Source organism: Myotis brandtii, unplaced genomic scaffold, assembly GCF_000412655.1.
Source record: "Myotis brandtii unplaced genomic scaffold, ASM41265v1 scaffold897, whole genome shotgun sequence".
Taxonomy (NCBI): Eukaryota; Metazoa; Chordata; class Mammalia; order Chiroptera; family Vespertilionidae; genus Myotis; species Myotis brandtii.
Window position 1 is genome coordinate 317,581 of NW_005371679.1, and position 17,427 is coordinate 335,007.

The 17,427-nt window shown below is 51.8% G+C and overlaps 2 protein-coding genes across 3 annotated transcripts in view; one reads left to right on the forward strand and one right to left on the reverse strand.

Moving 5' to 3' along the window:
* WDR93 (WD repeat domain 93) overlaps positions 1–15,937 on the reverse strand; it is a 24,702-nt gene extending 8,765 nt beyond the window's left edge. The window contains exons 1-8 of the mRNA XM_005885195.2: positions 15,664–15,937; positions 12,728–12,792; positions 10,697–10,775; positions 7,107–7,222; positions 6,293–6,377; positions 4,277–4,448; positions 2,244–2,314; positions 1,198–1,284 (exon numbers count right to left, since the gene is read on the reverse strand). Coding sequence (XP_005885257.2) covers positions 1,198–1,284; positions 2,244–2,314; positions 4,277–4,448; positions 6,293–6,377; positions 7,107–7,222; positions 10,697–10,775; positions 12,728–12,792; positions 15,664–15,937 — 949 coding nt within the window. The remainder of the gene's footprint in view (positions 1–1,197; positions 1,285–2,243; positions 2,315–4,276; positions 4,449–6,292; positions 6,378–7,106; positions 7,223–10,696; positions 10,776–12,727; positions 12,793–15,663) is intronic.
* The window catches only part of PEX11A (peroxisomal biogenesis factor 11 alpha), an 80,425-nt gene that overhangs the window by 38,067 nt on the left and 24,931 nt on the right, over positions 1–17,427 (forward strand). The window lies entirely within an intron of this gene.

Genomic DNA, 17,427 nt, shown 5'->3' on the forward strand with positions numbered 1-17,427 from the left:
CCGTCCCCTCCACCGGCACCACCTCAGACCAGACTAGCCTGCCCGTCTGGGACGAGGGCAGGAGCGCCTGTGTGGACTCCCATCTCTCCCCCGTCCGTGCAGAGCTAGCTCCTTGCTCGAGATGATAGAGCACGTCACACGCCTGTTAGGCTGCAGCTCATGATCAGTGAGGGCAGGCGCTGTGGGAAGCGCTTTCACACATCGCCCCATTGGATTCCCACAGGGTCCTATGAGTGGGTCCTGCTAGCTCCCATTTTACAGATGAGGAGACTGAGGCACCGAAGTGGCTGATTTTCCCAAGGTCACCTAGGCAGTCAGCAGCGAAGCCCAGGTTAGAGGCCAGGCTGCCTTTGTGAAGGCTGAAAGGTACTTGGGAAGCATAATCTAACATACAGCATAAGTGTTCCACTCAAGGAAATCCCACAGAGTGAACTGACTCGTGTAACCGTCCCCGTAAATATGTAAAAAACCAACAAATGTCTTTCCTAAGGGCCTGTCGATGCCGAAGAGCTTTCACAGACAGAAACTCAGCGTTTTGCTGCTCACAGCCAATGTGAGCAGGAGGCAGGATGGTCATTAACCAGCTCTGTGTTTCGGAGGAGAAGTCGGGGGATTGGGGTGTCAGGTGACTGGCCTGAGACTGCACAGTTCGCAGGCACTTGGGCCGGGCCAGGCTCTGGCCCTGGCCCTCTGAGGTCAAGGCCACCTTCTCCTGACCTTCGCTGCCCAGGGGCCCTGGACACCTGACTGGGCTTTGTCCCTGTTGGCCTGTTGTCTTTAAGAAGCGGGACAGGCCCGGCTGGCGTGGCTCAGCGGTTGAGCATCCACCTGTGAACCAGGAGGTCACGGTTCGATTCCCGGTCAGGGCACATGCCTTGGTTGTGGACTCGATCCCTAGTAGGGGGCGTGCAGGAGGCAGCCGGTCAATGATTCTCTCTCATCACTGATGTTTCTAGCTCTCTCTCCCTCTCCCTTCCTCTCTGAAATGAATAAAAAATACATATTTTTTTTAAAAAAGAAGCAGGACAGTTCTGAGACAGAGCCTCAGGCCACACCACCGCCCCCACGTCCCCCACATCTGCCACGTCTGCCCGCACAGCTCTGGTCCCTGAAGCCACACTATGTGCCAGCCACGTGCTCTCGGCTAAGCTGGAGCAGGACCTGTTCCCAGGGCCCCGAGCTCAGGCAGCCAAGTACCAACTCTGTCCTTCAGGTTGCGGTTGAGTGAATAGAGGAAGAAGTTGTGCCGGCCTGTCCAGTGTACGCCGAGGACACTGGCTACCCCTGGGGAAGGAGAGGAGGGGGCGTCAGTAAGGAGCTGGGGTGGCCTTTGCCCAAGAGGAAGTCAGTTTGAAATAAAAAATGCTTTGTTCATCCGGGCCTGCGTGGCTCGGTGGTGGAGTGTCGTCCTATGAACCAGGAGGTCACGGTTCGATTCCCGGTCAGGGCACATGCTGGGTTATAGGCTCCTTCCCCAGTGTGGGGCGTGCAGGAGGCAGCCGATCCATGATTCTCTCTCCTCATTGATGTTTCTCTCTCTCTCCCTTTCCTTTCCTCTCTGAAACCAATAAAAATATATTTTTTAAAAAGTGGTTTGTTTCCAATGGGTGGCATCCACCACAAAGGTGAGCGTCCCGGAGAGCAGGGGCTGGGCACCCCGGAGGTACTCTCCTTCCTTCCTGGGAGGGACAGTGGCCGCAGCTGCCCTTGGCTGCTTCCACAGCTTCTAGATCATTCGTGTCCATCTGGCTGTCAGTGTTTTACTTATATTTTTAAAAATATATTTTTATTGATTTCAGAGAGGAAGGGAGAGGGAGAGAGAGGTAGGAACATCAATGATGAGAGAATCATGGATGGGCTGCCTCCCGCAGGTCCCCTACTAGGGACTGAGCCCGAGACCTCCTGGCTCCTAGGTCGACGCTCAACCACTGAGCCACGTGGGCTGGGCTGGCTGTCAGTTTTTAAATCACATCCTGTACGAAGTGAATTCATATCCAGAACAGCCTGGCTCCCTCCCCTGAAGCAGGTCACTCCCGGAAGACAGTGCCAGCCTCATTCTCAGGGCCTCTGGGCCGCAGCCCAGCCAGGAGCAGTGCGGCCACAGCCAGCGCCGGCTTCCACCTGGCCCCCTCCCCCCATGCAGGGTGTGCTGCGGGGACCCCTCTGGGGGGTCCAGATGCTGAGGCATTGCCCAAGGCGACTGGCCACGTGCCCAGGGCAGCCACTCCTTCATGGTCACTTACCTGGGGGGCTCTTGACCTCTGCTGGCATCACCGTTAGGCAGCTGTGAAAAAGGAAGTGGAACGTGGCCATGCTGAAGAGAGAGAGAGAGAGAGAGAGAGAGAGAGAGAGAGAGAGAGAGAGACTCGTCAGAGCCATGGCAGACTGACTCCTTGGCAAGGAGCAAGGCTGGTAGTCTTGGTACCAGGACCGGAAATGGGGTCCAGAGCCCCGAGGCACATGGCATTCTGGGTGCAGGTCCCGGTGGGTGCAGGGGGCGGGGCTGCGGGAGCCTCTCCCAGGTGGGACCAGCACCCTCTCTGACCCGGGAAGACCCCTTCAGGACCAGGCTTGGGCCATATGCCCAAATGCCCTCTTATCCTGGGGGCATTACAGCCGTGCTGTGCTGAAAAATTGGCTCTGTTTTTTAAAGCCCCAATTCCTGATTTATAGGGCTGTGGCTTTCTGTGTTGTAAACACTCTCACGATGGACAGTAACCAGCGGTTTAACAGCTGCCTGCAGGTTCCTAAACGCCTTGCCAGGCAGCGCTCCCCTGAGCCTCGCTCATTCCAGCCCAGGCTGCAGCGGGGTGCAGGGGGCTCAGCCCCAGGGCTGTGTCCTGACGGAGCAAACTCAAGGCCCAATGAGGGCAAGATGAGAGCGTTCATGCCCAGTGGGTGAGCATCGACCTCTGAACCAGGAGGTCACGGTTCGGTTCCCAGTCAGGGCACACGCCCGGGTTGTGGGCTCCATCCCCAGTAGACACTTCCCAGGCTGGGGCTCTGCTTTTACCGTCAGGACATGGGGCGAGTGGGGCCCGCTGGAAATGGAGACAGATGTTAACGGTAGTGACTTACAGTTCTACGTCTAGACCAGCCGTGGGCAAACTATGGCCCGCCGGCCGGATCCGGCCCGTTTGAAATGAATAAAACAAAACAAAAAAAAGACCGTACCCTTTTATGTAATGATGTTTACTTTGAATTTATATTAGTTCACACAAACACTCCATCCATGCTTTTGTTCCGGCCCTCCAGTCCAGTTTAAGAACCCATTGTGGCCCCCGAGTCAAAAAGTTTGCCCACCCCTGGTCTAGGATCTTCCGTGTTGTCTAGATAACTAGGACAAAATGCTAAGAGATGGTATCATACCTAAAGTAGTATAATAAGCTGTTTGCCATCTCCATAGCTACTATCTATTCCTTCTTGAAATCCATGTTCTCAGCCTTTGTCCTGTTTAAAAAATCTCAAAAAGATATGACTTCTCGCCCAGCCAGTGTGGCTCAGTAGGTGAGCACCGACCTATGAACCAGGAGGTCATGGTTTGATTCCCAGTCAGGGGACATGCCCGGGTTGCGGGTTCGATCCCCAATAGGGGGCGTGCAGGAAGCAGCCGATCAATGATTCTCTCTCATCACTGATGTTTCTATCTCTCCTGTTCCCTTTCTCTCTGAAATCAATAAAATATATATATATAGAGGCCCGGTGCACAAAAATTTGTGCACTTGGGGGATCCCTCAGCCTGGCCTGTGCCCTCTCGCAGTCTGGAACCCCTCGGGGGATGGACACCTGCTGGCTTAGGCCTGCTCCCCGGGGGATTGGGCCTAAGCTGGCAGTCAGACATCCCTCTGGCAGCCCAGGAGCCCTCGGGGATGTCCACTTGCCAGCGGGGATCAGGCCTAAGCTGCAGTCGGACATCCTTAGTGCTGCTGAGAAGGCGGGAGAGACTTCCACCACCACCGCTGTGCTGGCAGCTGGCAGCCTGGCTTGTGGCTGAGCAGAGCTCCCCCGTGTGGGAGCGCACTGACCACCAGGGGGCAGCTCCTGCATCGAGTGTCTGCCCCCTGGTGGTCAATGTGTGTCATAGTGACCAGTCATTCCCAGTTGTTCTGCTGTTAGGGTCAGTTTGCATATTACCCTTTTACTATATAGGATGACTTCTCGAACGATCTGCTGGAGTTCTCAGAGAGAAGCCCCAAACCAGAAGCTTTTAGACCCCGGATTGATTCAGGTCCTTGGGGAGAAGCCCTGGGGGCCGGGGCACAGGGCGAGGGCTCACCTGAGCGGCTCCTCCTCCCACTCCCCATCCAGGTACTTCCTGTAGGTGGCGTTGAAGACGGCGGTGTGCTGCTCCCACTGACTGTCCTTGATGATGTGGTTCTGGCCCGAGCCCAGCCCGTAGCAGCCCTCCATCTTTGCAAACACTTCCAGGGGACTCTTAAATAGGCTGCCTGCGTGGGACATAGTCCAGAGTCGGCCAAACCATCCGGCTCCCGCTTCCTGAGGCTCCCCTCCTTCCTCCCTGCAGAATCCCGCCTCCTCAGAAACCCAGTCTCGCCTGCAACCCTCCGTCGGTCCATCTGTCCGTCCGTCTGTCCGTGAGCCCAGGCGCTGTCTTTCCCGGGCCTCTCTGCTACCCCCCGCGCTCAGGGAGCACGGGCCACGAGCTGCTGCTCTTTCTGCTTCCGCGTCTCCCTCCCACCGCAGGTCCTCACCCCGGGTTACAGCATCTCCAGGGGATGTTCCCCACGTCACCAGAGACCTGAGGGCACGGTCGCTGCCCCACCAGCTCAGCAGGCAGTCCTGTCTCTTCCTCTGTTTAGTTTCCTGCAACTACCTTCCTTTCCAAGGCCGCCTCCCTCTGTCAGTCACTGTCTCCACATCACTCCCCTGCCCATAACCTTTCGTTTCCTGCCTGTCATCTGTCCTTAAGCCCACAGGAAAACCGGGCGATTTCGTTTCTGGGTCTGCACCCCCAACTGTCAGAACTCGGTACTCTTTGGAACGTGCCAGGCCCCTCAAGTTGCCTGCCGGGTCCCACGGTGGCCCGGATGCCCCTCCCCAGGGCAGCCACTGGTATCAATTTGCTGCGTAGCTCTCTACAGCAGGCTCCTCGTCGATAAACTCACGGTAGCATATTCCATCCATGGATGGTCTAACCCAGTGATGGCGAACCTATGACACGCGAACTCATTTTTTTGGTTGATTTTTCTTTGTTAAATGGCATTTAAATATATAAAATAAATATCAAAAATATAAATCTTTGTTTTACTATGGTTGCAAATATCAAAAAATTTCTATATGTGACACAGCCCCAGAGTTAAGTTAGGGTTTTTCAAAATGCTGACACACTGAGCTCAAAAGGTTCGCCATCACCGGTCTAACCGGTTCGTTATACATCGTTTCTCTTCCATGTGCAGAACCTACTGCTGACTGTACTGATGAATGAACTAACATGGGGTGTAGCAACGAATGAACTCCAGCACTAGCCGGTTTGGCCCAGTGGATAGAGCGTCGGCCTGTGGACTGAAGGGTCCCGGGTTCAATTCCAGTCAAGGGCACATGCCTGGGTTACAGGCTGCATCCCCAGTAGGGGATGTGCAGGAGGCGGCCGATCAATGATTCTCTCTCATCATTGATGTTTCTCTCTCTCCCTCTCCCTTCCTCTCTGAAATCAGTAAAAATATATTTAAAAAACAAACAAACAAACAAAAAAGACATGACAAGTCAATTAATATGTTTGGATTCTGATTCAAACAAACCAATGTAAAAAAAAAATCTTAAAAAAAATTTTTTTAAAAAAGGAATGAATTCCTATCAGCACCAAGAAAGACCTCTCTCTTTCATGGTCTCCCCATTCTGTTAGTTAACAGTATCCCCGTAACATTTATAACGTGTGTCTTTAGGTCCCAGAGTTTATCACTTAAAGAACATTTTCTCGCCCTAACCGGTTTGGCTCAGTGGATAGGGCGTCGGCCTGCAGACTCAGGGGTCCCAGGTTCGATTCCGGTCAAGGGCATGTACCTTGGTTGTGGGCACATTCCCAGTGGGGGAGTGTGCAGGAGGCAGCTGATCAATGTTTCTAACTCTCTAATCCCTCTCCCTTCCTCTCTGTAAAAAATCAATAAAATATATTTTTTTTAAAAAAAGAACATTTTCTCTCCAGAACTGTACTTGTGATTTAGATATTGCTGCCAATAAATAGAAAAGATGGGAAAGGTGGGAAAAGGCAACAAAAAGAAAAAACAATGCAAAATCAATGGCCAAAGGAGAGTATTAGTGGAATCATACTGGCCTGTAATGGGTTTGGGTGGCTTGATCTTCATTATCTGGACTGGAATACTCAACTTAAACTCCGCCAGACAACAGGTGCTTCCATCCTACAATAAGGAAAAGGCACAGCTAATAAGACAACAGAGGAGGGGAAAAAACAAACACCAGAATAATTCCAAAGATGGCAGGCAAAGAGGGAAAAGGAAGAAAAACAGGTAGGACAGTAGAGAGTAAATAGCAAAGTGGTAGACTTAAACCCATGCCTGGCCGTGGCTCAGTGGTTGAGCGTGGACCTATGAACCAGGAGGTCACGGTTCGATTCCCGGTCAGGGCACATGCCCGCGGTTGCGGGCTGGATCCACAGAGTGGGGCGTGCAGGAGGCAGCCGATCCGTGATTCTCTCTCATTGATGTTTCTATCTCTCTCCCTCTCCTTTCCTCTTTGAAATCAATGCAAATACGTTTTTTTTAAAATACCTGCATTTCTGTATACTGAGAACAAGCTGTTTATATCAGAGTCTGGGAAATTCAGGGGAATGCGGGGCATGAAAGGGTTACATCAGCCCCGAAGGGAAGAGAAATTGCCTGGGAGGCGAGAGGAAAGGCCCCCAGAGAAATGCCTGGGAGTCCTGGGTGGAGAGGTAACGCCCAGACCCAGGAGGGACTAAGAGCCCTGCTCCCGCAGCCACTCTGCCCGTTAATGCCTGGTTTGGGAGACATGGCCAGGGTGCCTGGCCTCCCTCCCACCCCCATTCATCTCCACGTCCCCAGGAGGGCTCATGCGGGATGTAGGGCCAGGGGAGGGAGAAACGCAGCGGTTAAAGGCGGGCTTCCTACCGCTTGGAGCTGTTTGGGTTTTTTCTTTGGGTTCACAGCCAGTTGGGGGTGTTCCACTTCCTTGACCCAAGACTCCTTGGGCAACTTGTACACGTCCAGCCAAGTGTCTCCAGCCCCTGCGTTGGGAAAGCCAGGGACTGTTGAGCAACGGCAGGCCGGCGCCACATGTCCTCTGAGGACGGCCTGTCTCCTCGGAACCCCTGACACGGAGGCTGGCAGACACCCCCGAACAGCAGGGTCCTCACTCCCGGAGAGCTGGGCTGCTCCCCCGAGGCCACCGCACCTGCACTGCCCCAGCAGCTTTTATTGGTTGGTTGATGGGTTTCAGAGAGGAAAGGAGAGGGAGAAACATCATGATGAGAGAGAATCATGGATCAGCTGCCTCCTGCACGTCCCCTATTGGGGATCGAGCCCGCAACCCAGGCATGTGCCCTTGACCGGAATCGAACCCTGACCCTTCCGTCCACAGGCCGACGCTCTAACCACTTAGCTCACTGGCTAGGGCGAACCCTAACAGTTTCTAACCAGACTCTGCTGGGCCCGTCCCCAGGTGTTCCCCAATGGCAAATGACCCTTCCGTCCATAGGCCAATGCTCTAACCACTTAGCTCACTGGCTAGGGTGAACCCTAACAGTTTCTAACCAGACTCTGCTGGGCCCGTCCCCAGGTGTTCCCCAATGGCAAACCCCACTGACATCGTGTCTCAGCGATTCCTCTCTGGGGAGGAAGGCGGCTCGTATGGAACCAGCACCGGGCAGGGCTAGGCCGAGAAGGGGTTGTAACTGGGAGCGATGCCCCAAGAGAATCCTTCTGACCAATATTGGGCAGATGACAACCTGTGGGGGGCGTGGGACTTTGTCTTGTCATAGAAATGTGCTCAGCTCTGTACCGAGTACCTGCCCATCGGGGAGGGGCTGCTTTCTCGTGGGATGGGTTCCTGGCTAAAGGTTTCCTTCAAAAAGTGCTCGTCGCTCTGGCCGGTTTGGCTCAGTGGATAGAGCGAAGTCCTGCGGACTGAAGGGTCCCGGGTTCGGTTCCGGTCAAGGGCACGTAACTAGGTTGCAGGCTCCATCCCTGGCCTTGGTCAGGGTGCATGTGGGAGGCAACCAATCAACGTGTCTCTCTCACATCGATGTTTCTCTCTGTCTCTCCTCCCTTCCACTTTCTCTAAAAAAATCAATGGAAAGATATCCTCAGGTGAGGATTAACAAAAAAAACAAAAACAAAAAAGTGATCAACTGGTCACCTTGACTTCAGAATTCTGGCCTCCAGAACTCTGGGAGAAAATAGTTATCTGTTGCTTTAAGCCACCCAGTGTGGCACTGTTTGGGCCGTCCTAGGAAACTGCTGCAGACTCAGTCTCCTTTGATGCATAAAGCGGTGTAAATACACATCTTCCTCAAGCACATGACCTGGGAGGGACCCAGGAAACAATATCAGTAGAGGCCCAGCCCGGCCGGTGTGGCTCAGAGGTTGAGCATCAACCTATGAACCAGGAGGTCACAGTTCGATTCCCGGTCAGGGCTCTTGCTGAGGTTGCAGGCTCGATCCCCAGTAGTGGGCGTGCAGGAGGCAGCCGATCCATGATTCTCTCTCATCATCATGGATGTTTCTATCCCTCTCTCCCTCTCCCTTCTTCTCTGAAATCAATAAAATACATATTTTTTTAAAATAGAGGCCCAGCCCTAGCCAGTTTGGCTCAGTGGATAGAGCGTTGGCCTGCGGACTGAAGGGTCCCAGGTTTGATTCCGGCCAAGGGCACATGCCCAGGTTGCGGGCTCGATCCCTAGTGGGGGGTGTGCAGGAGGCAGCCGATCAGCGATTCTCTCTAATCGTTGATGTTTCTATCTCTCTCTCCCTCTCCTTTCCTCTCTGAAATCAATAAAAACATATAAAAAATAAATTAATAAAAAATAAAATAGAGGCCCATAAATCATATGTCTAAATATTCAAAAGTTAAAAATCAAGCTAACAGCCCTAACCGGTTTGGCTCAGTGGATAGAGCGTCGGCCTGTGGACTCAAGGGTCCCGGGTTCGATTCCAGTCAAGGGCATGTACCTTGGTTGTGGGCACATCCCCAGTGGGGAGTGTGCAGGAGGCAGCTGATCGATGTTTCTCTCTCATCGATGCTTCTAACTCTCTATCCCTCTCCCTTCCTCTCTGTAAAAAATCAACAAAATATATTTTTAAAAAAAATCAAGCTAACAGTCCATTTGGAAGGAAGAAAAAAAAAAGTCCATCACCATAGTAATAATTGCAACATTGCTTAAATCGGTGGGCAAAACTTTAAGAAGAAACAGGGTATTTGTAGAATCTCAAAGTATCTCCCCCAAGTGGTTTTCGATGAGTGTGGTGGTTTCAGCATTCAGCCGGAAATTCTTTGGTTCTGCTGCCTCTCCCCTTCAGTGTGGTCTGGACTTGGTGACTCCCTTCTGACAGAGTTCGGACAGGGCACCACAGTGGCTCAGCGGGCGGGGGGGGTAGGGGGGGGGAGCCTGGCAGATGCCACTTGAACTAAATGTCAAGGTTAACATGGGCAGCAGAGAGTCACGTTGCTGTCACACTCGCCCTGGTTCGACGCAGTGAAAAAGGCCCTTCACCTCTGCGTATCTTCCCCCAAATCCTTAACCCCAGTGGAACCACGAGAAACACTCAAACCATGAAATTGAGGGACGTTGCACAAAACATCTGACCGGTGCTCTTCAGAAATGTCAAGGTCACGGAAAACAAGGAGAGACCAAGACACTGTCAGTGAGGAGTAGACTAAGCAGACGTGAGACTAGATGCAGTGTGGTTTCCTGACTGACCCTCAGAGCGAAAAAATTAAATTTGTGGGAAAATTGGTGAAATTGCAGGGGGGCGGGGGGTTGGCGAGGAGAGAATATGTAATTAACAGTATTATACCGCCTGGCCGGTATGGCTCCGTGGTTGAGCATCTACCTATGAACCAGGAGGTCATGGTTTGATTCCCGGTCAGGGCACATGCCCGAGTTACAGGCTTGATCCCCAGTGGGGGGGTGGGGGGGAGGGGGTGTGCAGGAGGCAACCGATCAATGATTCTCTCTCATCATTGATGTTTCTATCTCTCTCTCCCTCTCCTTTCCTCTCTGAAATCAATAAAAAAAATTTTTTTTAAATAGTATTATAGCCCTAGCTGGTGTGGCTTAGTAGATAAAGCGTCGGCCCGCAGACTGAAGGGTCCCAGGTTCAATTCCAATCAAGGGCACATGCCCGGGTTGCGGCCTCGATCCCTGGTAGGGAGCGTGCAGGAGGCAGCCGGTCAATGATTCTCTCTCATCACTGATGTTTCTATCTTTCTCCCTCTCCCTTCCTCTCTGAAATCAATAAAAATATTTTTTTTTAAAAAGGAAAAGCAATTCAATGTTACAAAGGATATTACCTTTAAAAAAATCGTATTGTCCCCATGTTATTGGCTCACTAGTAAGTTTGACAAGTGCCTGGGGAAGCTGGGTGGAGGGTACGAGGACTCTGCCCCGCCCCTGCAGTTCTGAAGAGTCCTCGAGGGGAAGGGGGATTCTCTAGGGGAGACTGCAGACCCGGACTCTCCTCGCGGCCCCCGTGAGCCTTGCCTTGTATGAGGAAGGCTGCAAGTCCCCCTCCATGAGAGATGTCCATCTTCATGCAGATGGTTTGCTTGTTGGTGTCATCCTGAAACGGAGAGAGAGGCTGCTAGAGCCAGGCCGCCCGCTGACCGAGAGGGGGCCTGTGGGGGCTGGCCTGTCCCCCCCCCCCCGTTCACATAAACCCTTCCAAGCTGGGGGCACGGAGAGATGCCTCTCTGTGGACACGTGTTTTTATTTCTCTCGGGTCAAAGCCTAGGAATGCGACTGATGAGCGATCGGTTCAACTTTATATCTCAGATATGTTTCCCAGTCCGTCTGTGGATTTTTTGTTTTCTTTTTTTTTTTTAATATATTTTTATTGGGTGTGTCCGGCCGTCTCGCTCAGTCCTGATCGGCTGGACCCCAGCAGCAAACTAACCTACCGGTCGGAGCGTCTTCCCCCTGGTGGTCAGTGCACATCATAGCGACTGGTTGACCGGTCGACTCTCTGCCCCCTGGTGGTCAGTGTACATCATAGCAAGCGGTTGAGCAGCCTTAGTATATCATTAGCATATTACGCTTTGATTGGTTGAACGGATGACTGGACACTTAGCATATTAGGCTTTTATTACATAGGATACTTTCTTTGTCCTGGGCCCCATCAGTAACATTTTGTACAAGATAAACTGCAATTAGAAATCTACCCTGAGCAATACTGTCTCTTTTGGGGATTCATTAATCTTAAAAAATAAAAAGAGCCCACATTCTGAGAACCTACAGCAACATGCAGGCAGTGTGTGGGAACGAGGGATGCACGGGTAAGACGTGCCCCTGCCCTCAGGGAGCCTACATCCCAGGGAAGAAGCCACCATGTAAACAAGCAAGGATGCGGGGGAGAAAACGCAAAGGAAATTCTGTTCTGTACGGTGGTGGCACAGAGGAGGGAGAGTATGTTAGAGAGCTGGCCTGGAGGCACGGGAGAAATTTAAGAGGCGCGCACAGTAGGTAGTAGGGAGGCAGGGAGAGTCCTCCAAGCACAGGGAACAGCATGGGCCGGGGAACAGGATGTGAGGCGGCCCGGAAATTTTAGGGACTCATGAGGAGTTATCGGATATGTTGGGCTGGTGCTCAGCCTGGACCGGAGTTCCTTCGTAATTCTCTCCTCTCAACCACGTGGTAATAAGTCCAAGGTATTCAGCTCCCACCTCTCATGGTCCGGGATCCTTTTAATTGACTACTTTGGAGAAGGCTGTTGGACCAGGGAGGTGTCTCTTTCTTACTATTCTAGGACAGCTGTCATTGCCTCCATCTTAAATTTAATTTAATTTTATTTTATTTCTTGTTAATCCTCACCCAAGGATATTTTTCCCATTGATTTTTTAAAATCTATTTTATTGATTTTTTACAGAGAGGAAGGGAGAGAGATAGAGAGTTAGAAACATCGATCAGCTGCCTCCTGCATACCCCCTTCTTGGGATGTGCCCACAACCAAGGTACATGCCCTTGACCGGAATCAAACCTGGGACCCCTCAGTCCGCAGGCCGATGCTCCATCCACTGAGCCAAACCGGTTAGGGCATTTCCCATTGATTTTAAGAGAGAGTGGAAGGGAGAGGGAGAGACACACAGAGAGAAACATGATGTGAGAAAGGCAAATCGATTGGTTGCCTCTTGCACGTGCCCCCACCGAAGCCAGGGATCGATTCTGCAACCGAGGTGCGTGCCCTGGACCGGAATCAAACCTATGACTCTTCCTTCATTCCACAGGCCAGTGCTCTAACCACTGAGCAACCTGGCTAGGGCTTAGTACATTTTTACAAGTTTTATTTATTGATTTTTTCAGAGAGAGAGAGGAAAGGAGAGAGAACCATCGCTTTTGTCCCACCTATGTATGCATTCTTTGGCTGATTCTCGTACGTGCCCTGATCGGGGATCGCACCCTCAACCTTGGTGTACCGCCCGGCGCTCTAACCCACTGAGCTACTCGGCCAGGGCCTCGCCTCCATCTTAAGAGTGAACCTGATTGGCTACAGCGCGCGGCCCCGCTCTAGGAACTTACCACTTCGTTGATGGTTTTGATGAAGAAGAGACCTTCCTTACAAAGATAAAACAGTCTAACGACACCTGAAAGGGAAAAATGAGTAAGAACGTAAGACAGACGAGGGAGCTGTCACTTTCTCTCGGACTTCCTGAGATTGGCGTCGGCAGCTCCTGCACGCTCGGGGCCTCCTCCCGTCCCTCCCCCGCTGTGAGGGCCTGGGTCTCCCTGCCTTCCTCCACCCGGCACCTGCCCACCCCAGCCCCGTCCCCTTCTCCTAGGAGCCTCCCAGGGGCCCTCTGGCCACACGGGTCCCCTCTCCTTGACTCCTGTCCCCTGTGCTAGTCATCATCCCATTCTGCCTCACCTGGTTACCCACCTGTGTCCTGTGGGTGTTTTGTTTGTTTTGTTTTGAATATATTTTTCTTAATGTCGGAGAGGAAAGGAGAGGGAAAGAGAGATAGAAACAGCAATGATGAGAGAGAATCATTGATCAGCTGCCTTCTGCACGCTCCACATTGGGGATCGAGCCTGCAACCCGGGCATGTGCTCTGACCGGGAATCGAACCAGTGACCTCCTGGTTCATAGGTCGACGCTCAACCACTGAGCCACGCCGGCCGGGCTTGTGGGTGTGTTTTATTCCTCTAGCGAGGTCATAGGTTCTTTGAGGGAAAGGTCGTATCTCACTCTTCTATGTGCCTCACCTGTCAAGCCCCAGCAAGCTCCTCATACAGTTGAATTTGTTGATTTCATAAGTAAATGTGTCATTCTAATTATGGTGTAACCTACGGGCTCCCTCCAGTAGAGGATCCACATCCCCATGACTTCTCGCCTCTTCCTTTAGGTGCCCCCCAGACACCCAGAACCCGCCCCTCCACCCATAAACAGACCTCGCAAAGGCAACCAGCCCACAGGGCGTGGAGGTCTAAGTGCGCCCAGTACACACCCCTGGGGTACCTGCTCTCCGGCCAGGGACGTGCTGGGGACGAGCCAGGCAGCCCCTGCCCGCAGACTCATCACGCCGAGGGTCACACAGACGTGAACCTGACCAGATACGGCGCGATTAGACCAAAGCTGGGCACGTGCAAGTGGAACGCCCCGACCCCTGAAGCCCTATTCTCCCACAGCGGCTTCAGCATCGAGCCGTGATCTAAGGCAGAACGGAGTCCTTTTCTTCCCTCCCCCTCACTGACCTCCCTGCCCCATACACATACCCATCACTCACCCAGTTTTCCCATTACATCTTCCTTTTTTTTTGTTTTTTTTAATCCTCACCCGAGGATATTTTTCCATTGATTCTTAGAGCGAGTGGAAGGGAGAGGGAAAGACAGAGAGAAATACTGATGTGAGAGAAACACATCGATTGGTTGCCTCCTACACGCGTCTCAACCAGGGCCTGGGCCAGGGAGGAACCTGCAACCGAGGTTCATGCCCTTGACCGGAATCGAACCCGGGCCCCTTCAGTCCGCAGGCCGACGCTCTATCCACTGAGCCACACCGGCCAGGGCTTCCTTTTCATTTTTAAAGCTTTTTTTTTTTAACATATTATTATTTTTTATTTATTATTATATATTATTATTATTATATTTTTGAACTTAATATCAGACTTAGGGAAACCTTGCAAAAATAGAACAAAGAATTCTCTGATGTCCCTCCCCTCACTTCCCCTCGTGTGAGCATCGCATGTAACCACAGTGCAGTCTTCCTTATCATGTGAACGGCCCCTGCCCTGGTCCAGGCCATCGTTTCTCCCCTCAGTGCACACATGGTTCTTACTCGTCTCTCTGCCTCTTGTCCGGCTTCTGCAGACTCCTACCAGTGCGCCCTTTCTAACCTGTCCACCAGGCCCAGCCACCCTCAGAGACGGGGCCCCAGGACCCTGTCTACAGCCCTCTATGCTGCAGTTCCCATGAGGGCCTGGTTCGTCCTCGGGCTGAGGGGGAAAGCAAGCCCTGGTTTCTGTGAGCGGCAGGATTGCTGAGTGCCCATGGGGTGTGGACTCCGGGGCCTCCTGCCTGGTTCGAATCCCGCCAGCGCCATTTACTTCCTGTGCTACCTCAAGTGAGTCATTTCACCTCCGCGCCTCGGTTGCCTCCTCTGAAAAGTATACTTACCTCCTAGGGCTGTGCTGAGGGTTAAAGGGCCAGTATGTGAAATGTTGAGAGAGTGCCTGGCACACCGTACATGACCAGGGAGAACTTGCCAATGTGTAGCCCTGCCTACCCCAGGGAAGGAAATGAACAACGGTCTACAGCAAGCATGTCAAACTCGTGGCCCACGGGCCGCATGCAGCCCATAAGGAATATTTTTGTGGGCCAGCCAACATAACAGTGTGAGCAGTTATTTACCGGTACAGCTAGAGGCCCGATGCACGAAATCCATGCACGGGTAGGGTCCCTAGGCCTGGCCGGCGACCAGGGCCGATCTGTGGGCCAACAGCAGGGCAATTGGGGGGCTCCCGCTGGCACCTGCCTTGGCTGGCCTGGGGCCTGCAGGTTGGGGGCAGCCCCTGCATTGAGCGTCTTCCCCCTGGTGGTCAGTGTGCATCATAGCGACTGGTCGTTCCACCGATCAATTTGCATATTAGGCTTTTATTATATAGGATTATGAAAGGAAATAAGTCTCCTGTCAGATCCAGAATTACTGACATTCACCGTGGGTCAGTATTGAAAGTGATCACTGTGAACAAGACTTCCCCCGAAGTAGGAAAGATGGTAGCAGAGAGATGCCAAGTGCCAGGAAGAAAACATGAATCTTATCATTGCTCTTGTGCTTTTTTTATAAATACTATACTTTTCGAAATAAACCTACGTTTCTATGAAAATGGAAGCTTTTGTTTTTTTGCGGCCACGTAAACTTAAACCTTGTTTATTGGGCCCGTGTTAGCCCTTGAGTTTGACACGCTCGGTCTACAGGTGCACGTAAATGAGGCTAAAGGAAGATGGAGAACAAGTACCCATTTCATCCACAGGAGCCATAAGCGTTTCGTTCCCCAAGTCTGTGGTCCAGATGGACATGACCTCGGCCTTAAATTTCTCGTAAACATAGATTTGTTTAGCATCGTGCAGATTGTAGATGGAGAAGCCTTTGGCTCCTGCAATAAACACATAGTCCTGGGAAACCGCTAGGCATCTTGGCCTTTTGCTGAGCTGGGAAAACAAAGAACAAAGAGGAAAAAAAAAAAAGGATGATTTTTCAGCTGCCACTTTCTGCGAGCAACTAGTTAACATTTCAAAGAGGGATGTGGGTCCTTCCTACATATAATATCCTCCCCAAACACAGGCTCATTTCCATATTGTGCCCACGTATCAAGGAGTCATAGCCACCCTAGCCGGTTTGGCTCAGTGGATAGAGTATTGGCCTGCAGACCGAAGGGTCCGATTCCAGTCGAGGGCACGTACCTCAGTTAAGGTTCCTCCCGGGCCCAGGCCCTGGTCGGAGCTAGGGCAGGAGGCAACCAATCGATGTGTTTCTCTCACATGGATGTTTCTCTCTGTCTTTCCCTCTCTCTCCCACTCTCTCTAAAAATCAATGGGAAAAATATCCTCGGGTGAGGATTAACAACAAAAAAAGGGAAAATAAGAGGAAGCCATAGCACTCCACTTTTAGGGCAGTGGGTCCAGAGAAAACAAAGAAGTGGAGAGTAAATGTTTAGTCACTACACTATGTGTGGCCACATCCCCTGTACCACATTCATCTATAACAGGGGTCCTCAAACTTTTTAAACAGGGGTCCAGTTCACTGTCCCTCAGACCGTTGGAGGGCTGGACTATAGTTTAAAAAAACTATGAACAAATTCCTATGCACACTACACATATCTTATTTTGAAGTAAAAAAACAAAACGGAACAAATACAATATTTGTATTTGCATGTGGCCCGTGGACCCTAGTTTGAGGACCCCTGATCTATAACATTGTGGCCCGACCAGTGTGGCTCAGTGGTTGAGCGTCGACCTATGAACCAGGAGGTCACAGTTCGATTCCCAGTCAGGGCACATGCCCGGGGTTGCGGGCTCGATCCCCAGTGTGGGGCGTGCAGGAGGCAGCGATCCATGATTCTCTCTCATCATTAATGTTTCTCTCTCTCTCTCCCTCTTCCTTCCTCTCTGAAATCAATAAAAATATATATTAAACAAAACCAAAAAACACTGTGGAAAGAGCTATCATGGAGGCGCTGGCAGATTCTCACCCATCAAGCAAGAGAGTGATGACTACATTCAGAAAGATATCAAAATAACAGCGGCTGAACATAAAAGACCTGCTGTGTCATCCTCCATTAGCCAGAACACCCGTTTCCACAGACACGGACCAAATCCAGTCCAGGCAACACTGGCATGCCTAGACTCTTTAAAAGAAATGCAGCTGTCTTATTGAATGAAGGCTCCTGGTAGGAATTCCTTCCCTGGATGAGGTGTTTTCATTTATTATTTACTGGAGGCCTGATGCAGGAAATTTGTGCAAAGGTAGGCCCTCACAGCCTCGGCTTCATCCGGAAGGTCGTCTGGCTGGTCCTCCTGCTGTTCCGTCTAATTAGCATATTAGCTCTTTATTATATAGGATATGGAGAGGAAGGGAAAGGGAGAGAGAGATAGAAACATCAATGATGAGAGAGAATCATTGATCGGCTGCCTCCTGCACGCCCCCCACTGGGGATGGAGCCCACAACCCGGGCATGTGCCCAGACCGGGAATCAAACCGTGACCTCCTGGTTCATAGGTCG